Raw genomic sequence first — 23,180 nt, 5'->3', positions numbered from 1 at the left:
TATGCAGCAGCAGTGCTGCGCAAGTCAAAGGTTGCTCTTGTAATTTTTCTCCTTGCACACGCTGAATGGAACACGTATAACATTTAGCCCTTTATACAGTCAAACTGTGTAATGGAGGCGAGAGTTCCCCTTGTAATGAGACGCAGCACAGGTGTCAAGAATCCCACCTTGGTGCTGGGTGCAGCCTCCCGAGCGTTGTTATTTGCTGTACAGGAGTCTGCGCTGTCGTGTTATCCCCTGGCCTAGCGCCGTTAGCGCTGCCCATCTTCTGGCATCATGTAATGTCGGCCGGTGCGGTTCGCGATGCCCATGAATCCCAGCCCCGCAGTGTCTTAACATTGTTAAAACACTGCGGGGCTGGGATTCAGGGCCTGGCGCAGCACATATGTTCGCCTCTCACACTCGGGTCCTTACACCCGCTTCAGACTGTGCGGCGTCATCTGATCCCTTATCGCATGCCACGGCCATGAAGCCGCACAGTCCGAAGAAGGCGGAAGGAGAGGAGGGACAGGCGAACTGATGCACTGATCCTGCCCATCAATCACACCCTCGCAGTCCCAATAAATAAGACACCGAGGGGCGTTGTGTGGGTCAGGGCGGCCGCAGAGGCGCAGCCAGCCAAACAATGATGCCAGAAGACGGGCAGCGCTACCAAGGGGGTTGCAGCGTGTCATTACAAAGGAAAGTCACACCACCGGGACGGTTAAATGGTCACACAGAGGACACATTTCAGACGTGTTTTCAGTTCCACATGTGCGAGGAGAATACGTTTCTGAGCCACCTTGCACACATGCAGCATTACCGCTGTACAAGGTGGCTGGATAACGTAAAAACGCCTGGGGGAGGGGGGACAGGTTCCCTTCAATTTCAGTTCTTGTGTCTGCGTGGCTTTTGCAGGACACGTTGCCGGCTGCACAGCAGGGGAACAGCTGGCGGTGCTGGACCCCACTGACACATTGGCTGGTGTTTTTCTCTGTGCAGCTAGCACATCTGGGCCCCAACTGGCGGTGTGTTAGAGCCCAGGGACAGCAGGAGGAGGAGCAGGAGGAGGAGGAGCAGGGGGAGGGGAGTGTAGGCCGAAGCCTGCACAGGCGGCAGCTTTGGGTGTGTTGTGTCTGCGTGGCTTTTGCAGGACACGTTGCCGGCTGCACAGCAGGGGAACAGCTGGCGGTGCTGGACCCCACTGACACATTGGCGAGGTGTTTGGCTCTGTGCAGCCAGCACTTCCGGACAGCAACTAGCGTTGTTGGAGCCCGGGCTCTGCAGGTGGAGCAGAGTGTAGGCCGAAGCCTAATTGAACCGATTTCAAAAGTCACCTTTAACCCCCCCTCAGGGGTTACAAAGTAGAAGAGCCACAGCTTATGCAGCAGCAGTGCTGCGCAAGTCAAAGGTTGCTCTTGTAATTTTTCTCCTTGCACACGCTGAATGGAACACGTATAACATTTAGCCCTTTATACAGTCAAACTGTGTAATGGAGGCGAGAGTTCCCCTTGTAATGAGACGCAGCACAGGTGTCAAGAATCCCACCTTGGTGCTGGGTGCAGCCTCCCGAGCGTTGTTATTTGCTGTACAGGAGTCTGCGCTGTCGTGTTATCCCCTGGCCTAGCGCCGTTAGCGCTGCCCATCTTCTGGCATCATGTAATGTCGGCCGGTGCGGTTCGCGATGCCCATGAATCCCAGCCCCGCAGTGTCTTAACATTGTTAAAACACTGCGGGGCTGGGATTCAGGGCCTGGCGCAGCACATATGTTCGCCTCTCACACTCGGGTCCTTACACCCGCTTCAGACTGTGCGGCGTCATCTGATCCCTTATCGCATGCCACGGCCATGAAGCCGCACAGTCCGAAGAAGGCGGAAGGAGAGGAGGGACAGGCGAACTGATGCACTGATCCTGCCCATCAATCACACCCTCGCAGTCCCAATAAATAAGACACCGAGGGGCGTTGTGTGGGTCAGGGCGGCCGCAGAGGCGCAGCCAGCCAAACAATGATGCCAGAAGACGGGCAGCGCTACCAAGGGGGTTGCAGCGTGTCATTACAAAGGAAAGTCACACCACCGGGACGGTTAAATGGTCACACAGAGGACACATTTCAGACGTGTTTTCAGTTCCACATGTGCGAGGAGAATACGTTTCTGAGCCACCTTGCACACATGCAGCATTACCGCTGTACAAGGTGGCTGGATAACGTAAAAACGCCTGGGGGAGGGGGGACAGGTTCCCTTCAATTTCAGTTCTTGTGTCTGCGTGGCTTTTGCAGGACACGTTGCCGGCTGCACAGCAGGGGAACAGCTGGCGGTGCTGGACCCCACTGACACATTGGCTGGTGTTTTTCTCTGTGCAGCTAGCAGTACCGGGCCCCAATTGGCGGTGTTGGAGCCCGGGGTCAGCAGGAGGAGGAGAGGGAGCAGAGTGTAGGCCGAAGCCTGCACTGGCGGCAGCTTTGGGTCTGTTGTGCCTGCGTGGCAGTTGCAGGACACGATGCCGGCTGCACAGCAGGGGAACAGCTGGCGGTGCTGAACCCCACTGACACATTGGCGAGGTGTTTTTCTCTGTGCAGCTAGCAGTACCGGGCCCCAACTGGCGGTGTTAGAGCCCAGGGTCAGCAGGAGGAGCAGGGGGAGCGGAGTGTAGGCCGAAGCCTGCACTGGAGCAAGTTGAAAGGAAACCTTTAACCCCCCCCACAGGCGTTTGTAGCTGGAAGAGCCATCGTGTACAGCACTAATGCTGGAAAAGGTAAACTTAGCTCTTTTAATTATGGTCCTTGCAGATGCTGAACCTAACACTTATGAAATGTGTCCCCTCACAGCGTTCAACCGTCCGGTAGGTGGAACTTTCCTTTGTCATGTGACGCAGCACAGCCGTCATTTTTACCCCCTTGTCGCCGTGCGCCGCCTCCTCAGCGTTGTTTGAATCTGTCCCGGAGCCTGCGCTGTTAGGTTACCCCTTGGCCATGCACACATTTTGCGCTGCCCGTCTTCTGACATCATTTGCTGTCAGGCTGGCTGCGCCTGTGCGGGTGCGCTGTCCGAGATTCAGCCTCGCGGTGTCGTCTAATGTAATCCCACCGCGGGCCTGGGATCCGTGTCCATGCGCAGTGCATATCCTCGCCTCTCACTCCCCTCCCTACGGCTTCTTAAGACTGTGCGGTGTCACGGCCGTGGCATGCTATTAGGGTTCATTTGACACCGAACAGTCTTTAGAAGCCGTAGGGAGGGGAGTGAGAGGCGAGGATATGCACTGCGCATGGACACGGATCCCAGGCCCGCGGTGGGATTACATTAGACGACACCGCGAGGCTGAATCTCGGACAGCGCACCCGCACAGGCGCAGCCAGCCTGACAGCAAATGATGTCAGAAGACGGGCAGCGCAAAATGTGTGCATGGCCAAGGGGTAACCTAACAGCGCAGGCTCCGGGACAGATTCAAACAACGCTGAGGAGGCGGCGCACGGCGACAAGGGGGTAAAAATGACGGCTGTGCTGCGTCACATGACAAAGGAAAGTTCCACCTACCGGACGGTTGAACGCTGTGAGGGGACACATTTCATAAGTGTTAGGTTCAGCATCTGCAAGGAGCACCACGAAAAGAGGCACTTTTTCCCTTTGCATCATTACTGCTGCACAAGGTGGCTCCTTCAGTAACAAACGCCTGGGGGGGGGGGGACAGGTTCCCTTAAATTTAACTTGTTGTGCCTGCGTGGCGGTCGCAGTACACGTTGCCGTATACACAGCAGGGGAACAGCTGGCGGTGCTGAACCCCACTAACACATTGGCGAGGTGTTTGGCTCTGTGAGTACAGCACTTCTGGACGGCAACTGGCGGTGTTGGAGCCCAGGGGCAGGTGGAGGAGGAGGAGGTTGGAGGAGGTAGGAGGGATTGCCACACACACAGCAGGGGAACAGCTGACGTTACTGAACCCCAATAACAGAGGAGGGACTGTTGACTGTGCGTACAGCACTTCTGGACGGCAACTGGCGGTGTTGGAGCCCAGGGACAGGTGGAGGAGGTGGAGGAGGAGGAGGTTGGAGGAGGTAGGAGGGATTGCCACACACACAGCAGGGGAACAGCTGACGTTACTGAACCCCAATAACAGAGGAGGGACTGTTGACTGTGCGTACAGCACTTCTGGACGGCAACTGGCGGTGTTGGAGCCCAGGGGCAGGTGGAGGAGGAGGAGGTTGGAGGAGGTAGGAGGGATTGCCACACACACAGCAGGGGAACAGCTGACGTTACTGAACCCCAATAACAGAGGAGGGACTGTTGACTGTGCGTACAGCACTTCTGGACGGCAACTGGCGGTGTTGGAGCCCAGGGACAGGTGGAGGAGGAGGAGGTTGGAGGAGGTAGGAGGGATTGCCACACACACAGCAGGGGAACAGCTGACGTTACTGAACCCCAATAACAGAGGAGGGACTGTTGACTGTGCGTACAGCACTTCTGGACGGCAACTGGCGGTGTTGGAGCCCAGGGACAGGTGGAGGAGGTGGAGGAGGAGGAGGTTGGAGGAGGTAGGAGGGATTGCCACACACACAGCAGGGGAACAGCTGACGTTACTGAACCCCAATAACAGAGGAGGGACTGTTGACTGTGCGTACAGCACTTCTGGACGGCAACTGGCGGTGTTGGAGCCCAGGGGCAGGTGGAGGAGGAGGAGGTTGGAGGAGGTAGGAGGGATTGCCACACACACAGCAGGGGAACAGCTGACGTTACTGAACCCCAATAACAGAGGAGGGACTGTTGACTGTGCGTACAGCACTTCTGGACGGCAACTGGCGGTGTTGGAGCCCAGGGACAGGTGGAGGAGGTGGAGGAGGAGGAGGTTGGAGGAGGTAGGAGGGATTGCCACACACACAGCAGGGGAACAGCTGACGTTACTGAACCCCAATAACAGAGGAGGGACTGTTGACTGTGCGTACAGCACTTCTGGACGGCAACTGGCGGTGTTGGAGCCCAGGGACAGGTGGAGGAGGTGGAGGAGGAGGAGGTTGGAGGAGGTAGGAGGGATTGCCACACACACAGCAGGGGAACAGCTGACGTTACTGAACCCCAATAACAGAGGAGGGACTGTTGACTGTGCGTACAGCACTTCTGGACGGCAACTGGCGGTGTTGGAGCCCAGGGACAGGTGGAGGAGGAGGAGGTTGGAGGAGGTAGGAGGGATTGCCACACACACAGCAGGGGAACAGCTGACGTTACTGAACCCCAATAACAGAGGAGGGACTGTTGACTGTGCGTACAGCACTTCTGGACGGCAACTGGCGGTGTTGGAGCCCAGGGACAGGTGGAGGAGGTGGAGGAGGAGGAGGTTGGAGGAGGTAGGAGGGATTGCCACACACACAGCAGGGGAACAGCTGACGTTACTGAACCCCAATAACAGAGGAGGGACTGTTGACTGTGCGTACAGCACTTCTGGACGGCAACTGGCGGTGTTGGAGCCCAGGGACAGGTGGAGGAGGTGGAGGAGGAGGAGGTTGGAGGAGGTAGGAGGGATTGCCACACACACAGCAGGGGAACAGCTGACGTTACTGAACCCCAATAACAGAGGAGGGACTGTTGACTGTGCGTACAGCACTTCTGGACGGCAACTGGCGGTGTTGGAGCCCAGGGACAGGTGGAGGAGGTGGAGGAGGAGGAGGTTGGAGGAGGTAGGAGGGATTGCCACACACACAGCAGGGGAACAGCTGACGTTACTGAACCCCAATAACAGAGGAGCGACTGTTGACTGTGCGTACAGCACTTCTGGACGGCAACTGGCGGTGTTGGAGCCCAGGGACAGGTGGAGGAGGTGGAGGAGGAGGAGGTTGGAGGAGGTAGGAGGGATTGCCACACACACAGCAGGGGAACAGCTGACGTTACTGAACCCCAATAACAGAGGAGCGACTGTTGACTGTGCGTACAGCACTTCTGGACGGCAACTGGCGGTGTTGGAGCCCAGGGACAGGTGGAGGAGGTGGAGGAGGAGGAGGTTGGAGGAGGTAGGAGGGATTGCCACACACACAGCAGGGGAACAGCTGACGTTACTGAACCCCAATAACAGAGGAGGGACTGTTGACTGTGCGTACAGCACTTCTGGACGGCAACTGGCGGTGTTGGAGCCCAGGGACAGGTGGAGGAGGTGGAGGAGGAGGAGGTTGGAGGAGGTAGGAGGGATTGCCACACACACAGCAGGGGAACAGCTGACGTTACTGAACCCCAATAACAGAGGAGCGACTGTTGACTGTGCGTACAGCACTTCTGGACGGCAACTGGCGGTGTTGGAGCCCAGGGACAGGTGGAAAAGCAGAGGAACACAATGTAGGCCGAAGCCTGAGAAAGTCGAAAGGGAACCTTTAACCCCCCCCCCCCCAAGGCGTTTGTAGCTGAAAGAGCCAGCTTGTGCAGCACAAAAGATGCAAAAGGAAAAGGTGGCTCTTTTCATCATGCTCCTTGCAAACACAGAACTAAACACTTTTAAAATGTGTCCCCTGAAGCCGTGAAACCGTCCCGGAGGTGGGACTTTCCTTCGTAATATGACGCAGCACAGCCATCATTACTACCCCCCCGCCGCCGTGCCCCGGCTCCTCAGCGTTGTTTGATTCCGTCCCGGAGCCTGCGCTGTTATGTTATCCCGTGGCCAGGCACACTTAGCGCTGCCCATCTTCTGACATCATTTGATGTCAGGCTGGCTGCGCCTGTGCGGCCGCGCTGGCCGAGAGCCCGCCTCGCAGTGTCTTCTGATGTAATCCCACTGGGGGCCTGGGATCCATGGCCATGCGCAGTGCATATCCTCGCCTCTCACTCCCCTCCCTACGGCTTCTTTTTCAGACTGTGCGGTGTCACGGCCGTGGCATGCTATTAGGGACCAGCTGACACCGAACAGTCTGAAGAAGCCATAGGGAGATGAGTGAGAGGTGGAGGTTCAGATATGCACTGCGCATGTCCATAGATCCCAGGCCCCCAGTGGGATTAAATCAGAAGACACTGCGAGGCGGGCTCTCGGCCAGCGTGGCCGCACAGGCGCAGCCAGCCTGACACCAAATGATGCCAGAAGACGGGCAGCGCTAAGTGTGCCTGGCCACGGGATAACATAACAGCGCAGGCTCCGGGACGGAATCAAACAACGCTGAGGAGCCGGGGCGCGGCGCCGGGGGGGTAGGAATGACGGCTGTGCTGCGTCATATTACGAAGGAAAGTCCCACCTCCGGGACGGTTTTACGGTATCAGTGGACACAATTTTATAAGTGTTAAGTTTTGCGTGTGCAAGGAGCAAAACCAAAATAGCTACCTTTTTCCTTGTGCAGCATTACTGCTGCACAAGGTGGCTCTTTCAGTAACAAACGCCTTGGGGGGGGGGGGGACAGATTCCCTTACATTTCAGTTGTTGTGTCAGCGTGGCGGTCGCATGACACATTGCCGGCTACACAGCTGGGGATCAGCTGACGTTACTGAAACCCAATAACACTGGGTCGTATGTTTTGACTGTGCAGACGGCACATCTGAGCCTCAACTGGCGGTGTTGGAGCCCAGGAATTTAAGTTCAGGTGGTAGAAAGATGAACACAACAGGAGACCTGGATAACGTATACAGTGACCTAATTATTTAATCAGGAGGAGGAGTGGCAAATTCCTGCGAGATCCAGGCCTTGTTCATTTTCAGGAAAGTAAGCCGGTCAACGTTATTGGAGGATAGTCGCATGCGACGGTCAGTTAGTACACCACCTGCAGCACTAAAGACACGTTCCGATAATACACTGGCCGCAGGGCAAGACAGCACCTCCAATGCATACTGGCTTAGCTCTGGCCATGTATCCAGCTTTGAGACCCAAAACTTGAAAGGGGAAGAGCCGTCTGGGAGTACAGCAAGAGGGCAAGACATGTAGTCTGTCACCATCTGACGGAACCGTTGCCTCCTGCTGACTGGAGCCGTCTGTGATGGTGTAGACTTTTGTGGCGGGCACAGAAAACTGTGCCACAGTTCGGCCATACTGGTCTTGCCTTGGGCAGAGGCACTGCTTCTGCTCCCTCTTTGTGCAGAGCCTCCACCACTGCCTGGACGCACTGAGCTGCTTTGGAATGCACTAGCAGCACTTCTCTCAGTTGGAATGGAGAAGATGATGGAACTGACCAGTGTGTCTTGGTACTCCCGCATTTTTCGCTCCCGGTTCAACGGTGTGATGAGGCTTTCTACGTTGTCCCGGTAGCGAGGATCGAGGAGGGTGAACACCCAATAATCAGACATGTTGAGAATGTGGGCGATGCGGCGGTCGTTTCTCAGGCACTGCAGCATGTAATCCACCATGTGCTGCAGACTGCCAACTGCCCAAGAAACGCTGTCCCCAGCTGGAGGCGTGATCTCTGCCCGCTCGTCATCACCCCACCCTCGCTGTACAGACTGAGTACTGGACAATTCGGGAACTCCCTCCTCTGGACGGATGTCTTCCTCCTCCATTGACTCCTCCTCATCCTCCTCACAAACTGTCCCCTGCCTACGCGTTTGTGAGGAACCACGTGGCGCTGACTGTCCAGAAGATGATGGAAGTGGTGAATCCTCATCCTCCACCTCTTCCACAACATCATCCCTTAGCGCTTGCAGTGATTTTTCAAGCAGGCAGATAAGGGGGACAGTCATGCTGACTAGTGCATCATCTGCACTCGCCATCCGCGTGGAATAATCAAAGGGACGCAAAACCTGGCAGACATCCTTCATAGTGGCCCACTCTGTGGTTGTGAAGTCTGTACGGCGCTGACTGCGACTTTTTTGCGCCTGATACAGCTGGTACTCCATTACAGCTTGCTGCTGCTCACACAACCGCTCCAACATATGTAACGTGGAATTCCACCTGGTAGGTAGGTCACATATGATGCGATGTTCCGGCAGGCGGTGTCGGCGCTGCAGAGCCGCAATGCGCGCTTTTGCCGTGCTGGAACGCCGCAAGTGAGCACACTCTAGGCGGACCTTGTGCAGCAGTGCATCAAGATCCGGATAGTCCCTCAAAAAACTCTGCACGACCAAATTGAGCACATGTGCCAGACATGGGATGTGAGTGAGGTTGCCGAGGCCCAGGGCTGCCACCAGATTTCGGCCATTATCACACACTACCATGCCTGGCTGGAGATTCGCTGGCTCAAACCACACATCGCTCTCCTGCTTGATGGCATTCCAGAGCTCCTGCGCTGTGTGGCTACGATTCCCCAAAAAAATTAATTTCAAGACGGCCTGTTGACGTTTGGCCACGGCTGTGCTCATGTCGGTCGTAACAGGTACACGTTCATCACGGGTCCATGTGGAGGTGGACTGTGACGGCTCCTGCAGCGATGATTCTGAGGAACTGGTGTAAGAGGAGGAGTCAATGCGTACAGAATGGATTCCTGCAATCCTTGGAGTGGGCAGGACACGTCCTGCGCCACTCGCACGGTCTGTACCCGGCTCAACGACATTAACCCAATGGGCAGTGAGGGAAAGGTATCGCCCCTGTCCATGGTGACTGGTCCACGCATCGGTGGTGAGGTGGACCTTGCTACTGACGGCGTTCAGTAGCGCGTGTTTTATGTGTCCCTCCACATGCTTGTGCAGGGCAGGGACGGCTTGCCTGCTGAAGTAAAAGCGGCTGGGCACACTGTACTGTGGGACTGCCAATGACATCAAGTCACGGAAGCTGTCAGTCTCCACCAGCCTGAATGACAGCATTTCCAGTGACAGAAGTTTGGCAATGCCTGCAGTCAGAGCCTGTGCTCGTGGGTGGTTTGACGAGAAAGGCCGCCTTTTCTCCCATGCCTGTACTACCGATGGCTGTAGACTGGGCTGGGAGTGTGTGGATGACTGGGAAAGTGGTGCTGCGGGTGGAATGACAGCGGGTCTCTGGACAACAGGGCCAGAGGTTCTTCCACGGCGATCCTGGGAGGAAGCCGAACCAGCTGCGTGTGAGCTAGAGGAAGAGGCAACACGAGCTGAAGAGGTGGTAGCTGCCGCTGTTGGTTGGCCTAGCTCTTCAGTGTGTTTGTCTAACTCCGCCGGGTGCCTGTTGCGCACATGTTTCCACATGTTGGAGGTATTGAGGTTGGCGACTTTTTGACCTCTTTTGATTTTTTGATGACACACCTTGCATCTGACATAGCAAATGTCATCTGCAACTGTGTCAAAAAAGGACCAGGCACTGCAAGTCTTGGGAGCCCCCCTTTTGACTTTTGGAAGAGACATGCTCCTTACGGGTGCCAAAGCGGAGGCTGCAGGATCCGCAGTCTTCCCCCTCCCTCTTTGGGCCGTACGGGGAATCTCTTCCTCAGAGCTGCTCCCACCACCTTCCTGTCCCTGACGCCAAGATGGGTCAAGGACCTCATCATCTACACTACCCTCTGCCCCCAATTGCTCCTCCTGGGTAGTCTCAGCAGCAGAGCACGCACCAGTAAGTGGCACCTGAGTGTCATCATCAGCTGATGCGGCCTGCGAGGTGGTGACCGGAGCCACTGGCCCACCCGCCTCTTCAGAGGAAGACAGAAAAAGCTGTTGGGCATCACTGCACCCTGCCTCTTCTTCCATTTCTCCAATGCTGCTTGGCTGGCCCCCTGTTTCCAAGCCAAGAGATGATTCAGAGAACAGAAGTAGAGACTGCTCCTGTCCTGGGATCTCTGTCTGCCTGGGCAATTTTGCAGGTGGTGAAGAGACAGATGGCTGCTCTCCAGTGCTCTGTGTCTGAGAGGATGTGGCACTAATGGAAGTTGATGCATTAGCTGCCATCCATCCCACAACGGCTTCAATTTGGTCTTCACGCAGCAGCGGTGTACGGCGCTCGGCGACAAAGCTGCGCATGAACGACTGTTCCCTTGTGAAAGTGGGTGCTGATGACTCACCGGTGCCCGCAGCAGGCACAGAATCCCCACGTCCCCTCCCTGCTCCGCGCCCACGCCCACGCCCACGTGCCTTACTCACTGCCTTCTTCATCTTGGTTGACTGATAAAGATAAGCAGAAAAGTACTAACGGCTTTGTGTGCTTATTCCTGAGCAACTCCTCCTAACAGGTATAAGACACACTAATTTTCTAAAGTGTGGACTAGACTTGAATATGAGCTAATGTGGCCTACACAAATGTAAAGTGGTGTAACTGGTGTGTTTGGTGAACTTTATTATTTATTTATTTTTTTGGGGGCTGAACTGACAACGGATAGAGCTGCAATCACACGGAGACCGTGCAGACAGACGTAAACGGCGCTGCAAGGCCCAAAAACCCTCCTCTACTTTATCCTATGTAGTGTTTTTCCACAAATTAGCTGGAGACGGGTGGAAAGACACTAATAGGATTTTTTAAAATAAATTAGCAGCAGACTACACTACTTTGAAAAAAAAGAAAATTGATTTGGCGGTATGACGCAGTGAAAAACCCTGAGCTGCAGACAACCAGGCTACGGCTGCTCACAGACTACAGGGCGAGCTGCAGTCACACGGAGACCGTGCAGACAGCCGTAAACGGCGCTGCAAGGCCCAAAAACCCTCCTCTACTTTATCCTATGTAGTGTTTTTCCACAAATTAGCTGGAGACGGGTGGAAAGACACTAATAGGATTTTTTAAAATAAATTAGCAGCAGACTACACTACTTTGAAAAAAAAGAAAATTGATTTGGCGGTATGACGCAGTGAAAAACCCTGAGCTGCAGACAACCAGGCTACGGCTGCTCACAGACTACAGGGCGAGCTGCAGTCACACGGAGACCGTGCAGACAGCCGTAAACGGCGCTGCAAGGCCCAAAAACCCTCCTCTACTTTATCCTATGTAGTGTTTTTCCACAAATTAGCTGGAGACGGGTGGAAAGACACTAATAGGATTTTTTAAAATAAATTAGCAGCAGACTACACTACTTTGAAAAAAAAGAAAATTGATTTGGCGGTATGACGCAGTGAAAAACCCTGAGCTGGAGACAACCAGGCTATAGCTGCTCACAGATTACAGGGCGAGCTGCAGTCACACGGAGACCGTGCAGACAGCCGTAAACGGCGCTGCAAGGCCCAAAAACCCTCCTCTACTTTATCCTATGTAGTGTTTTTCCACAAATTAGCTGGAGACGGGTGGAAAGACACTAATAGGATTTTTTTGAATAAATTAGCAGCAGACTACACTACTTGAAAAAAAAAAAAAAAAAAAAAAAAAAAAGAACAGTATGAGGCAATGAACCACCCTCCCTGAACTGAATACAACCAGCTATGGATGGCCTATGTGGCTGCACTCAGACTAGAGAGTGGGCTGCACTCACACACACACACACAGAGAGACCTTGCAGATCGCTGTGAAAACAGCGCTACAAGGCAAAAGGAAGGTGAATAGTAGGTGAACACAGCGGTTGCTAAATTAGCCTTTGGAAAGCACAAAGAAGCAAATCGCTATCTCTAAACTGTCCCTCAGTCAGCAAACAGCGTCCTGTCACTAACTGAATTCACAGCAGAGTGATCGCAAAATGGCGCCAGCGACTTTTAAACTGCATCATGACATCATTTCAGCAGCCAATCACAGCCTTGCCAGTAGTTTCATGCCCTCCATGCTAAACAGGATGTGCCCACACTTGGAATCTTTCTCATTGGCTGAATTTCTGAATTTTGAATCATTGAACTTCCGATTCCGGTATCCGATACGCGGCAAGTATCGGAATCCCGGTATCGGAATTCCGATACCGCTAGTATCGGCCGATACCCGATACTTGCGGTATCGGAATGCTCAACACTAATGCTGAATGATATGCTAGTTCTCAATAAGACGAGTTACTTCGTACACTGAAGTACTGAGGGTATGAAAAGGACAACAGTGTTCCAGCAGGACACCAATATAGTGAAAAGGACAACATATAGTGTTCCAGTAGGACAACACCCTGAAGGATACATCAAGATTAGTTAAAAATGGTTCAATGGCAATGAAGTAGAGGTCCTGGATTGGCCTCACAGTCCCCAGACCTCAACCTAATTGAACACTTGTGTGTAGAATTGAAGAAAAAACTATACATACCCAAGTGAGTCGACCAGTATGAACCAACTTTTGGAATTGTGTAGAAAAGACCTGGGGTCCGATTTCAGTCAAGACATGTTTGAATGATAGGAATGTTTCAGACAGTGTTGAAAGACAAAGGTAGATTTACAAAATAATAAAAAGAAAAATGTAGATTTTTAGAAGCAAGACAGTGACAATGCAGTGACATGACAAGAATCTGCATATTTAATCATATGCTAAATAGTTTGCAGGTCAAATTAATGAGATAGCCAAGATGATGGTAGTCTCAAGTTTGAAGCAGTAGTGGATGGTGAGATATGGAGCCTGAAAGTCAAAGTTCAAAACATTGTTACACTCTTGCAAACTATGTCTTGCAGTTTTGGAATGTATACTGTAGTTATGGGATATGTTGTGAATTGCCATGTATTGCGATATATGTAACATAAATGTTGTGCATAATGTGGGTAATGTACAGTGCAGAATAACTATAGGATAACACATAGGTTAGGACTTAAGACATAACATAGGCAAGATAAGGTAGTGACTGTAGTTAAATACTAAGAGGGTAAGATAGAGTATGATAAGCACTGTAAGTGTAATATGCTTAGTATATAGTAATGTAATTCATAGTGTTTGTATGTCATATCTAGCCAGCAATATACTGCAGGAACATATAGTTACTGTTCGTGACTAACCCATAGTGGGAGGGGCACGTGCCAGAAAAAAAGACACTTGCTTTCCCATTTGAAAGGAGTTCAAGTTGGTTAGCTAATGTGATAAGGTAACGTTCAAGGTGCAATGAGTTGAAGGCAAAAGGGAGTACATATTTTTCTGGGCGGCATGAGGCCTTACAAAATTTCCTGTGGATATTACTGCAATGTCCAGGGCTCAAGATTCAGGTCCTATGGCAAGCACTTTAAAGTGAACCTGTCAGCAGGATTATGCTCAGTAAACTGCAGTCAGTGTCTTATTCATCCCATAGGGATGAATATGTAAGCAGAGCACCACATAAAGCCTCGACCACAGGCCCGCTCGAAGCACACAAATCTCATTAACTGAAAATAGCAACTAAAGATAAACAACAACCAGAAGGCCGATTTTATCAACCCAGGTATTATTTTAAATCAGTATAATGCCAAACTGACACTGTCAGTAGTTTACTGAGCTCAATCCTGCTGACAGGTTCACTTTAAGCCCTTCATTACAGAGGAAGATTGATGTGGAACATTGTGTAGGAAAGGTAACATCTCAGCTGTACTGCGGAACTGGACTGGGAATCCCTAGGACTGGACGGCTAAGAGAACACAGGGATAGTCCAGGTAAAATGAAAAGAAAAGCTGGAAATGTACTTTATTATGGAAACAGAGGGTGTGTCACAATCTGTTGCACTTGAACTGTCGAGAAAACTTCTGCATGTGGAAAAAACTGGGTGTCCACTGATTCCGCTGAGGTCTGTAGCCTGTGTAAAGAATGTGGGGGGATTTAATGTCATGCCAGTCAACTGTATCATATACAGTCTGAGATTATAATCCTCCTCCAGTATGTGTAGCTATAACAGGATGCCTGGTTCAGCAGGTGGTCCAGCCTTAAATACATATAAATATATAATTTAACCTTAGGCTGCTCTTTTATCTCTATCCACAAATCCACATGTCAGTGTTCTTGGTTTAACTTCACATACTACCTGGGCTGGCTTTTGGCCCGATATAATCCCATTGACGGACCGGACTTATATCAGGAACTGGTGATAGCCCTACCGGGCTGTCAAGGCTCTGCTTAACTGGTGCTAGTGAAAGGGGTCTCTTAGCAGGTCACGGTTGTGAACGATCATTGTGCCATGTCAGCAGCTGCATGGGCCACACTCTCCCTGTGTCCGTGTGGACAGGGGGTGTCTGTGTAAACTGTACCAAGCTGACATTATGTGTCTCCAGGGGGTGCAGAACGTCGCTTTGGTGAAAGTGGGGAGACTGTATCGCGTGATCCGTCTGACATAATAGTGATGTCAGGTGGGGCTTAGAGGTGCAGGTTCATCACGGCAGCATGGTGGGATTGAGATAAAAGTGTGTGAGTGTGGGACCCATACTCTCAGGCACTAAAGATTACCAGCAATAGCTTCTTTTTGCTTGGGTCTTAAGATCAGCTCAGCACTAGACAGTCCAAGTGCAAATACTGTGAGGTGTCTGGGTGCATCACTTTGCAGCTCTTTGTCAGTGACCAAAGATTGCAAGGATGGCCGGTCACACAGGGGCAGAGTCAGACCCCGGCGGTCAGTCCCAGCAGTGGGCCGCTCACCACCTGCTGTCACCAGCCAGGCAGGTCGGATGCCCTCCTGCAATCTGTCCTGGACAGACTCCAGGCAGGAGACAAGGCCACTTGTGAGACCCTCATGGCAGAATGTTAGCGTGAGCTCCAGCTACAAATGCTCTGGCTACAACTCCAGCCGCAGATCGCAGTCAATCACGAGTCCCCAATGATCTGAGTCTTGAAGCTATGGGCAGAGGACTGTCCCTTGCTGGACAAAGGAGGGAAGTTGGACACTTTCTTGTTAACATTTGAAAAGACTTGCCATCAATACTATCTGCCTGAGGACCAGTATGTCCGGTGTTATGACCTGGTGGTTAAGAGGCCACACCGATATGACCTGGTGGCTAAAACGCAACATGGGACGAGCTCTGAGGAGGTGGTATCTCTACTGACCGCAATCCCTAATCCTAACAACAACACTAGTAATAGCTGTGGGATGTTCCTGACTCTCCCTAGACACCTCTTCACAGCCTAAGAATTAACTACCCCTAAAGAAGGAAATAGAAAGCTATCTTGCCTCAGAGAAAACCCTAAAAGGAAAGACAGCCCCCCACAAATATTGGCTGTGAGTGGAGAGGGAAATGACATACACAGAAATGAAATCAGTTTTCAGCAAAGGAGGCCAATACTAAACTTGATAGACAGAGAGAAAAGGATACTGTGCGGTCAGTATTAAAAACTACAAAAATCCACGCAGAGTTTACAAAAAATGAACTCCACACCGACTCACGGTGTGGAGGGGCAAATCTGCTTCCCAGAGCTTCCAGCTAGCCTGAATATGACATAGTGACAAGCTGGACAAAAAGAGACATATTTGCAAAGCAATAATGTCCAAAGCAAATGGACGAACAAGAACTAGCAGAACTTATCTTTTGCTGACAAGGACAGGCCATATGAGAAATCCAAGGAGAGAACCAAATCCAACCGAAGACATTGACAGCTGGCATGAACTAAAGCCCAGAGCAGGTTTAAATAACAAACCCAGGCAAGGCGATCAGTGATGGCAGCTGCTACAGCTACCTAACGGAGCAGCAGTTCCACTCGAAACCACCAGAGGGAGCCCAAGGGCAGAACTCACAAAAATACCATTAGCAACCACAGGAGGGAGCTCCAGAACGGAATTCACAACAGTCCGGTTCTTATCTCCTCGCCTTTGGGGTAAGGGCTTGGAAATTTTTGAGCACCTGCCCCGTGAGACCACCCTGAGCTATGACAATATCTAGCAAGATCTAGTCCAGCAATGCAACTTGACCCCTGAGATGTACTGAAAGAAGCTACGGATTATGCAGCGGGGTCCTGAAGTCAGCTAGGCTGATCACATGCAGGCCCTACTGAGAGCAGTCGACCAATGGAAAGAGCTAATTGCAACTGAAGTTTTTTTGGAAGTTCCCAGAGGACCTCCAGCAGTATCTCCTTGATGGGAAGCTAAAGGGGGCCTCTGCAATAACAACATTTGCCGACGAGTACTCCAACAACAAGACTTCAGAAGCCAAGAAATCTGCTGGCTTAAGAGGGAGTTAGATGATTGCAGTGTACGCTGTCCCTGTAACCAAGCCTAACAGGACACTTGCCCATGCTTCCATTTCCACATCGGCAGGGGAACTCCAACTGTGCCATCTCTGCAAACAACTAGGACACTTCAAAGTCATGTGTCCACAGTGGAAGAAGGGCCTGTCCTCTTCCCAGAAACCGGCACTGCTTTGTGTGTGGGTGAGGGTGGTGAGAGGTCCCTTGACAACTTTCAGCCCGTCACCATACAGTGGGTATGGAAAGTATTCAGACCCCTTTAAATTATACTCTCTGTTTCATTGCAGCCATTTGGTAAATTCAAAAAAGTTCATTTTTTATTTAAAAAGAAAAAAAACTGAAATATCAGATGGTCATAAGTATTGGAAATGAATATGGTTCTTTATTTGTAAGGCAATACTCTAAAAAATAAAAATTATAACATTTCAACCATACAACATGGGCCTTTTTCAAATCCGGATTGCAAGGAATAAAACAGTCTTTCATATAATGCGATGTACAGTGGGTACGTAAGGTATTCAGACCCTTTTAAATTTTTCACTCTTTGTTTCATTACAGCCATTTGGTAAATTCAAAAAAGTTCATTTTTTTCTCAATGTACACTCTGCACCCCATCTTGACTGAAAAAAAAACCCAGAAATGTAGAAATTTTTGCATATTTATTAAAAATGAAAAACTGAAATGTCACATAGTCATAACTATTCAGACCCTTAGCTCAGCCACTCATATTTAAGTCACATGCTGTCTATTTCCTTGTGATCCTCCTCGAGATGGTTCTACTCCTTCATTAGAGTCCAGCTGTGTTTAATTAAACTGATAGGACGTGATTTGGAAAGGCACACACCTGTCTGTATAAGACCTCACAGCTCACAGTGCATGTCAGACCAAATGAGAATCATGAGGTCAAAGAAACTGGCCAAGGAGCTCAGAGACAGAATTGTGGCAAGGCACAAATCTGGCCAAGGTTACAAAAGAATTTCTGCAGTACTCAAGGTTCCTAAGAGCACAGTGACCTTCATAATCCTTAAATAGAAGAAGATTGGGACCACCAGAAGTATTCCTTGACCTGGCCATCCAGCCAAACTGAGCAATCGTGGAAGAAGAGCCTTGGTGAGAGAGGTAAAGAAGAACCCCAAGATCACTGTGGCTGAGCTCCAGAGATGCAGTAGGGAGATGGGAGAAAGGTCCACAAAGTGAACTTTCACTGCAGCCCTTCTATGGCAGAGTGGCCAGACAGATGCCTCTCCTCAGTGCAAGACATATGAAAGCCCGCATAGAGTTTGCTAGAAAACACATGAAGGACTCCCAGACTATGAGAATTAAGATTCTCTGGTGTGATGACACAAAGATAGACCTTTTTGGTGATAATTCTAAGCAGTATGTGTGGGGAAAACCAGGCACTGTTCATCATCTGTCCAATACAATCCAAACAGTGAAACATGTTGGTGGCAGCAACATGCTATGGGGGTGTTTTTCAGCTGCAGGGACAGGACGACTAGTTGTCATTGAAGGAAAAATGAAGGAGGCCAAGTACAGAGATATCCTGGATGAAAACCTCTTCCAGAGTGCTCTGGACCTCCGACTTGGCTGAAGGTTCACCTTCCGACAAGACAATGACCCTAAGCACACAGCTAAAATAATAAAGGAATTGCTTCAGAACAACTCTGTGACCATTCTTGACTGGCCCAGCCAGAGCCCTGACCTAAACCCAATTGACCAACTCTGGAGAGACCTGAAAATGGTTGTCCACCAATGTTCACCATCTAACCTGACTGAACTGGAGAGGATCTGCAAGGAAGAATGGCAGAGGATCCCCAAATCCAGGTGTGAAAAACGAGTTGCATCATTCACAAGAAGACTCATGGCTGTACTAGATCAAAAGGGTGCTTCTGCTCAATACTGAGCAAAAGGTCTGAATACTTATGACCATTCGATATTTCAGTTTTTCTTTTTTAATGAATTTGCAAAAATTTCTACATTTCTGTGTATTTTTTAGTAAAGATGGGGTGCAAGAGTGTACATTAATGAGAAAAAAAATGAACTTTTTTGAATTAAACAAATGGCTGCAATGAAACAAAGAGTGAAAAATTTAAAGGGGGTCTGAATACTTTCCATACCCACTTTATGTCTGTACATGGCCATGGGACTGATGGACACCGGCCCTGAAATGACTATTGTGCGGCCTGAGCTGATGTCCTCACAGGATTTGGTGCCTGGTAAAAACCCTCGCTGTCTCCGGGATTGGAGTCGAACCAGTGCTACCCATCGCCAAGGTGTATTTGGACTGGGGTGCTAGGAAGGGAGTGCGGGAGGTGGGGGTATTCTTGAAAATTCTGCAAGTGTTATGCTTGCGACAGACTTGAGGAGGCTAGTGTTCTAGTATGTGGCCACTGAACCCCCAAGACCTGATCCTTTAGACAGCAATGTAATATTCACCCCTGTTGTTGATGTCAATGTGATTAACATGCCTACTGATGGGGATGTGGGGGTGGCTGATGTACTGTGTCCCAAGCGGGGGAATTATCAAGCAAACTTAAGTAATGCGTTAGTGTGTGGCCATTTGGCACATTGGAATCATTTGTCCTGTGAGGTTGTTACAGAAGGGACAGACAACTGCGTAGGTGGAGCATGCATTTGAAGGCGGGGCTGTCCCAGGAGAGATAGGGCTCCCAGTTAAGGCCTCATTGCAGGGTTCATCTACCACCGGGATGTCAGATGGCTGGCTTAGTCAGTCTGGACCACCGGCTTGGTCAGAAGCCGGGGCAAGCGGACACGCTCTGTGGTTGAAATTGCCATGGCCGATGTCATGCGAAGTGGTAGCACCGGGACCCAAGGGGTCCCATGGGGGTTTAACCGCTTCTCCCCTTCTGACCAAGTGGCTGTCTGTTCAGACGGAGGTCAATAGTTTCCCTGGACCTAACAGAAAACATGGCATTCTCGTCTATTCTGGCCACATCCAGTCATGGGTTTCAGGTGGCGTTGGAAACTGATGACAGCCTGACAGTTCTCAAGGTGCAGAGGGCACAGCCTCTTTCATACTCTTGAAACCTTGAGCAGGTGGTCTGGAACCAAGGATGGTTGTATAGCTGACGGTCCAGCACCAGAGGCGTGGCATAGGGAACGACAGTTATTGGTACTCTATTTATTCAGGGCAGAGTTGTTGCCGATTAAGCATGACATTACCATGGCCAGACATCTAGGGATCATTAAGAAAGACCAAGCTAGCCCAGTATTTTTACTGGCCAAAGATGGGGGCCGATGTGGCTACCTACTGCTGTTCGTACAACACCTGTCAGAGCAGCACCCCAAAGCCCCACTGGTAACTCTGGCCATTAATGAAGAGCCTTTCAGAAGGGTGGCTCTGGATCTGGTTGGACCCGGTCAACTCCCAGCAGCTCTGGGAAACGCTTTGTACTGACAGTAGTATAGTATGGCACCCAAGGAGGGTGCCATAGGAAGGGGGCCAACAAGGAGACTACTATCTAACTGGAGATTTTCTCCAGAGTGAATTTTCCCCAGGAAATGCTCACTGACCTGGGGACACACTTAATGTAGCAGCTGATGGAGTTCCTCTGTATGCAGATACAGGGGCAACATCTGATGACAAGCCCGTACCACCCACTGACTGATGTCCTATGCAAATGGTTCAATGACACCCTGAAGCAGAAGCTTAAGATGTTGGTTGACTCTTACGGGGGTGACTGAGAGAGATACCTCCCACACCTGTCATTTGACAACCGAGAGGTTCCACATACATCCAGAAACGTCAGTGGCTGGATGAAAGATGCGAGAGTCTGTCTGGATCCCAGAAACTCACTCAGCTTTTATGCACACACACTGATTACAAGCAAACAGGTCACAGGTCACAAAATTACCAGCTTAAGTGCCAATGATGTCTAACAGAAATCAAAGACTCAAGTAGGCAGTGATCCAATTTTTGTGGTTTTTTATCCTATTTGATTCTCGATAACAGATGTTGACTGATAATTGCATACATTTCAATCATGATTTAGTGCTTAAAAGATTAGACCTTTACCCTCATTATTAACATGAAAATGGTTTCTCCTCTGTGTGAACTCTGATATTTAGCATTAATCAAGGTCCTTAAACAACATTCCATAAATTCTGAACAAGTAAATCACATTTCTCCAGTGTGAATTCTCAGATTTGTAACAAGAATTATTTTCTGATTACAACATTTTCCAGTTTCTGCACATGAAAATCGCTTCTCTCGTGTGAATTCTATGATGTTTAACAAGATTTGATTTATCTACAAAACATTTCCCACATTCTGAACATGAAAATGGCTTCTCCCCTGTGTGACTTCTCTCATGTGTTACAAGAGTTGATTTTCTTGTAAAACAATTCCCACATACAGAACATGAAAATGGCTTCTCCCCTGTGTGAATTCTCTGATGTGTAATAAGACCCGTTTTCTGAATAAAACATTTACCACATTCTGAACATGAAAATAATTGCTTCCCTGTATGAAATCGTTGATGTTTAACAAGATTTGATTTATCTGCATAACATTTCCCACACTCTAAACATGAAAATGGCTTCTCCCCTGTGTGAGTTCTCTGATGTTTAGCAAGATCGGATTTTGTAGAACAACTTCTCCCACATTCTGAACATGAAAATGGCTTCTCCCCTGTGTGAATTCTCTGATGTATAATAAGTTTTGATTTCTCTGTAAAACATTTTGCACATTCGGAGCACGAGAATGGCTTTTCTCCTGTGTGAATTCTTTGATGTTTAACAAGTTTGTATCTATCTGTTAAACATTTCCCACATTCTAAACATGAAAATAACTCCTCCCCTGTGTGAACTCGCTGATGCTTAACAAGAGTCGATTCATCTGTATAACATTTCCCACATTCTGAACATGAAAATGGCTTCTCCACTGTGTGAATTCTCTTATGTTTAGCAAGATCAGATTTCAGAGAATAATGTTTCCCACATTCTGAACATGAAAATGGCTTCTGCCCTGAGTGAATTATCTGATGTTTAACAAGCTTAGATTTCTCTGTAAAACATTTCCCACATTCTGAACATGAATATGGCTTCTCCCCTGTGTGAATTCTATGATGTTTAACAAGTTTAGATTTCTCTGTAAAACATTTCCCACATTCTGAACATGAAAATGGCTTTTCCCCTGTGTGACTTCTCTCATGTATTACAAGAGTTGATTTCCTTGTAAAACATTTCCCACATATTGAACATGAATATGGCTTTTCACCTGTGTGAATTCTGTGATGTTGAACAAGTTTGGATTTATCTATAAAACATTTCCCACATTCCAAACATGAAAATGGTTTCTCCCCTGTGTGACTTCTCTCATGTGTTACAATAGTTGATTTCTTTGTAAAACATTTCCCACATTCTAAACATGCATGCAGCTTCTTTCTTTTGCAAAGTCTTTGATGTTCACCATTTTTTCTGTTATTTTTGTTCTGTTTAACAGTCTGTGATGAATATAGGAGATGTTTAAAATAATCAGGTGATAGACTTTTGCTGTGTAGGGCTGGAGCTATATCCGAGATAAATGCTGGCTCTTCATATGTATCTGTTTTGATACCATAATCATTTGCTTTAATATTTGAAACCAACAGATATTTCTCTGAACTCATGGTACAGTCATCTGCCAAAGATAAAACCAATTTTATTAATTTTCAATAACATTTCATTCAAAGTTTATTCTATATTATTTATAATTTTTATAGAAAAATGTCTATACAATTTGTAATAAAATAACATTTTGAAATAACTTGGTCAATGTTTGCCATAATGGACCTCATACTACTGATATCTACCTTGGCTTACATCTGACTTGAATTATGCCTCATTCTCCACTTAAAATTGGTAATAACGGCACTCCTGTGGATGGTGCCCAAGTAGGATCCTATCCTATGTAAATCTTGTAGAAAACTTGGCACTCAGGTAAATGTTGTAAGCAGATTATTTTTGGATTGCCTGCACACAATAAAATTAAGAAGACGTTTTCGATCCTGCGATGACCTTAATCAGTCAGACATATTGCAGTGTGCACAGAGTTACAGCCAGAAACAGTTACCGGATTATGTACCACAAGGTATTATAGTGAAGATTCTCTGTTCAAAAGATATGGACAATGTTATTAGAAAGATTGGGGGAGCAATATACATATGTCCATTAAATGGACTAGAATAAGTGTACACTCCCTGACAGAAGTTATGTCGCTTATCCATGTTATGTAAATAAAAGCTTATAACCTGACGTTAAATTCATCCATTGGTTGTATAAATTATTCTTTTGAAAGCTGAAAGTCTCCGAAATGTGGTTTACGTTAAGAAAATAAATTGGCATCAATGCAGAAATATTGATCAGTTAATGGACACAGAATGGTCAGATTTTGGCAAGACAAA

General features: G+C 49.1%; 1 protein-coding gene across 3 annotated transcripts in view; it reads right to left on the bottom strand.

The window, feature by feature from the left end:
* Window positions 1-23,180, bottom strand: part of LOC143767341 (uncharacterized) — an 855,449-nt gene that overhangs the window by 236,759 nt on the left and 595,510 nt on the right. The window contains exon 9 of one of the 3 annotated variants that reach the window (XM_077255582.1): window positions 20,561-22,417. The exons of the other annotated variants lie outside the window; for them this stretch is intronic. Within the exon in view, the coding sequence (XP_077111697.1) occupies window positions 20,967-22,417 (1,451 nt within the window). The 3' untranslated portion in view covers window positions 20,561-20,966. Of the gene's footprint in view, window positions 1-20,560; window positions 22,418-23,180 lie in introns of those variants that run through there. 3 annotated transcript variants of the gene reach the window in all.

This window comes from Ranitomeya variabilis, chromosome 4 (genome assembly GCF_051348905.1).
Source record: "Ranitomeya variabilis isolate aRanVar5 chromosome 4, aRanVar5.hap1, whole genome shotgun sequence".
Classification (NCBI taxonomy): Eukaryota; Metazoa; Chordata; class Amphibia; order Anura; family Dendrobatidae; genus Ranitomeya; species Ranitomeya variabilis.
This window is presented reverse-complemented; position numbering and strand designations above follow the sequence as displayed.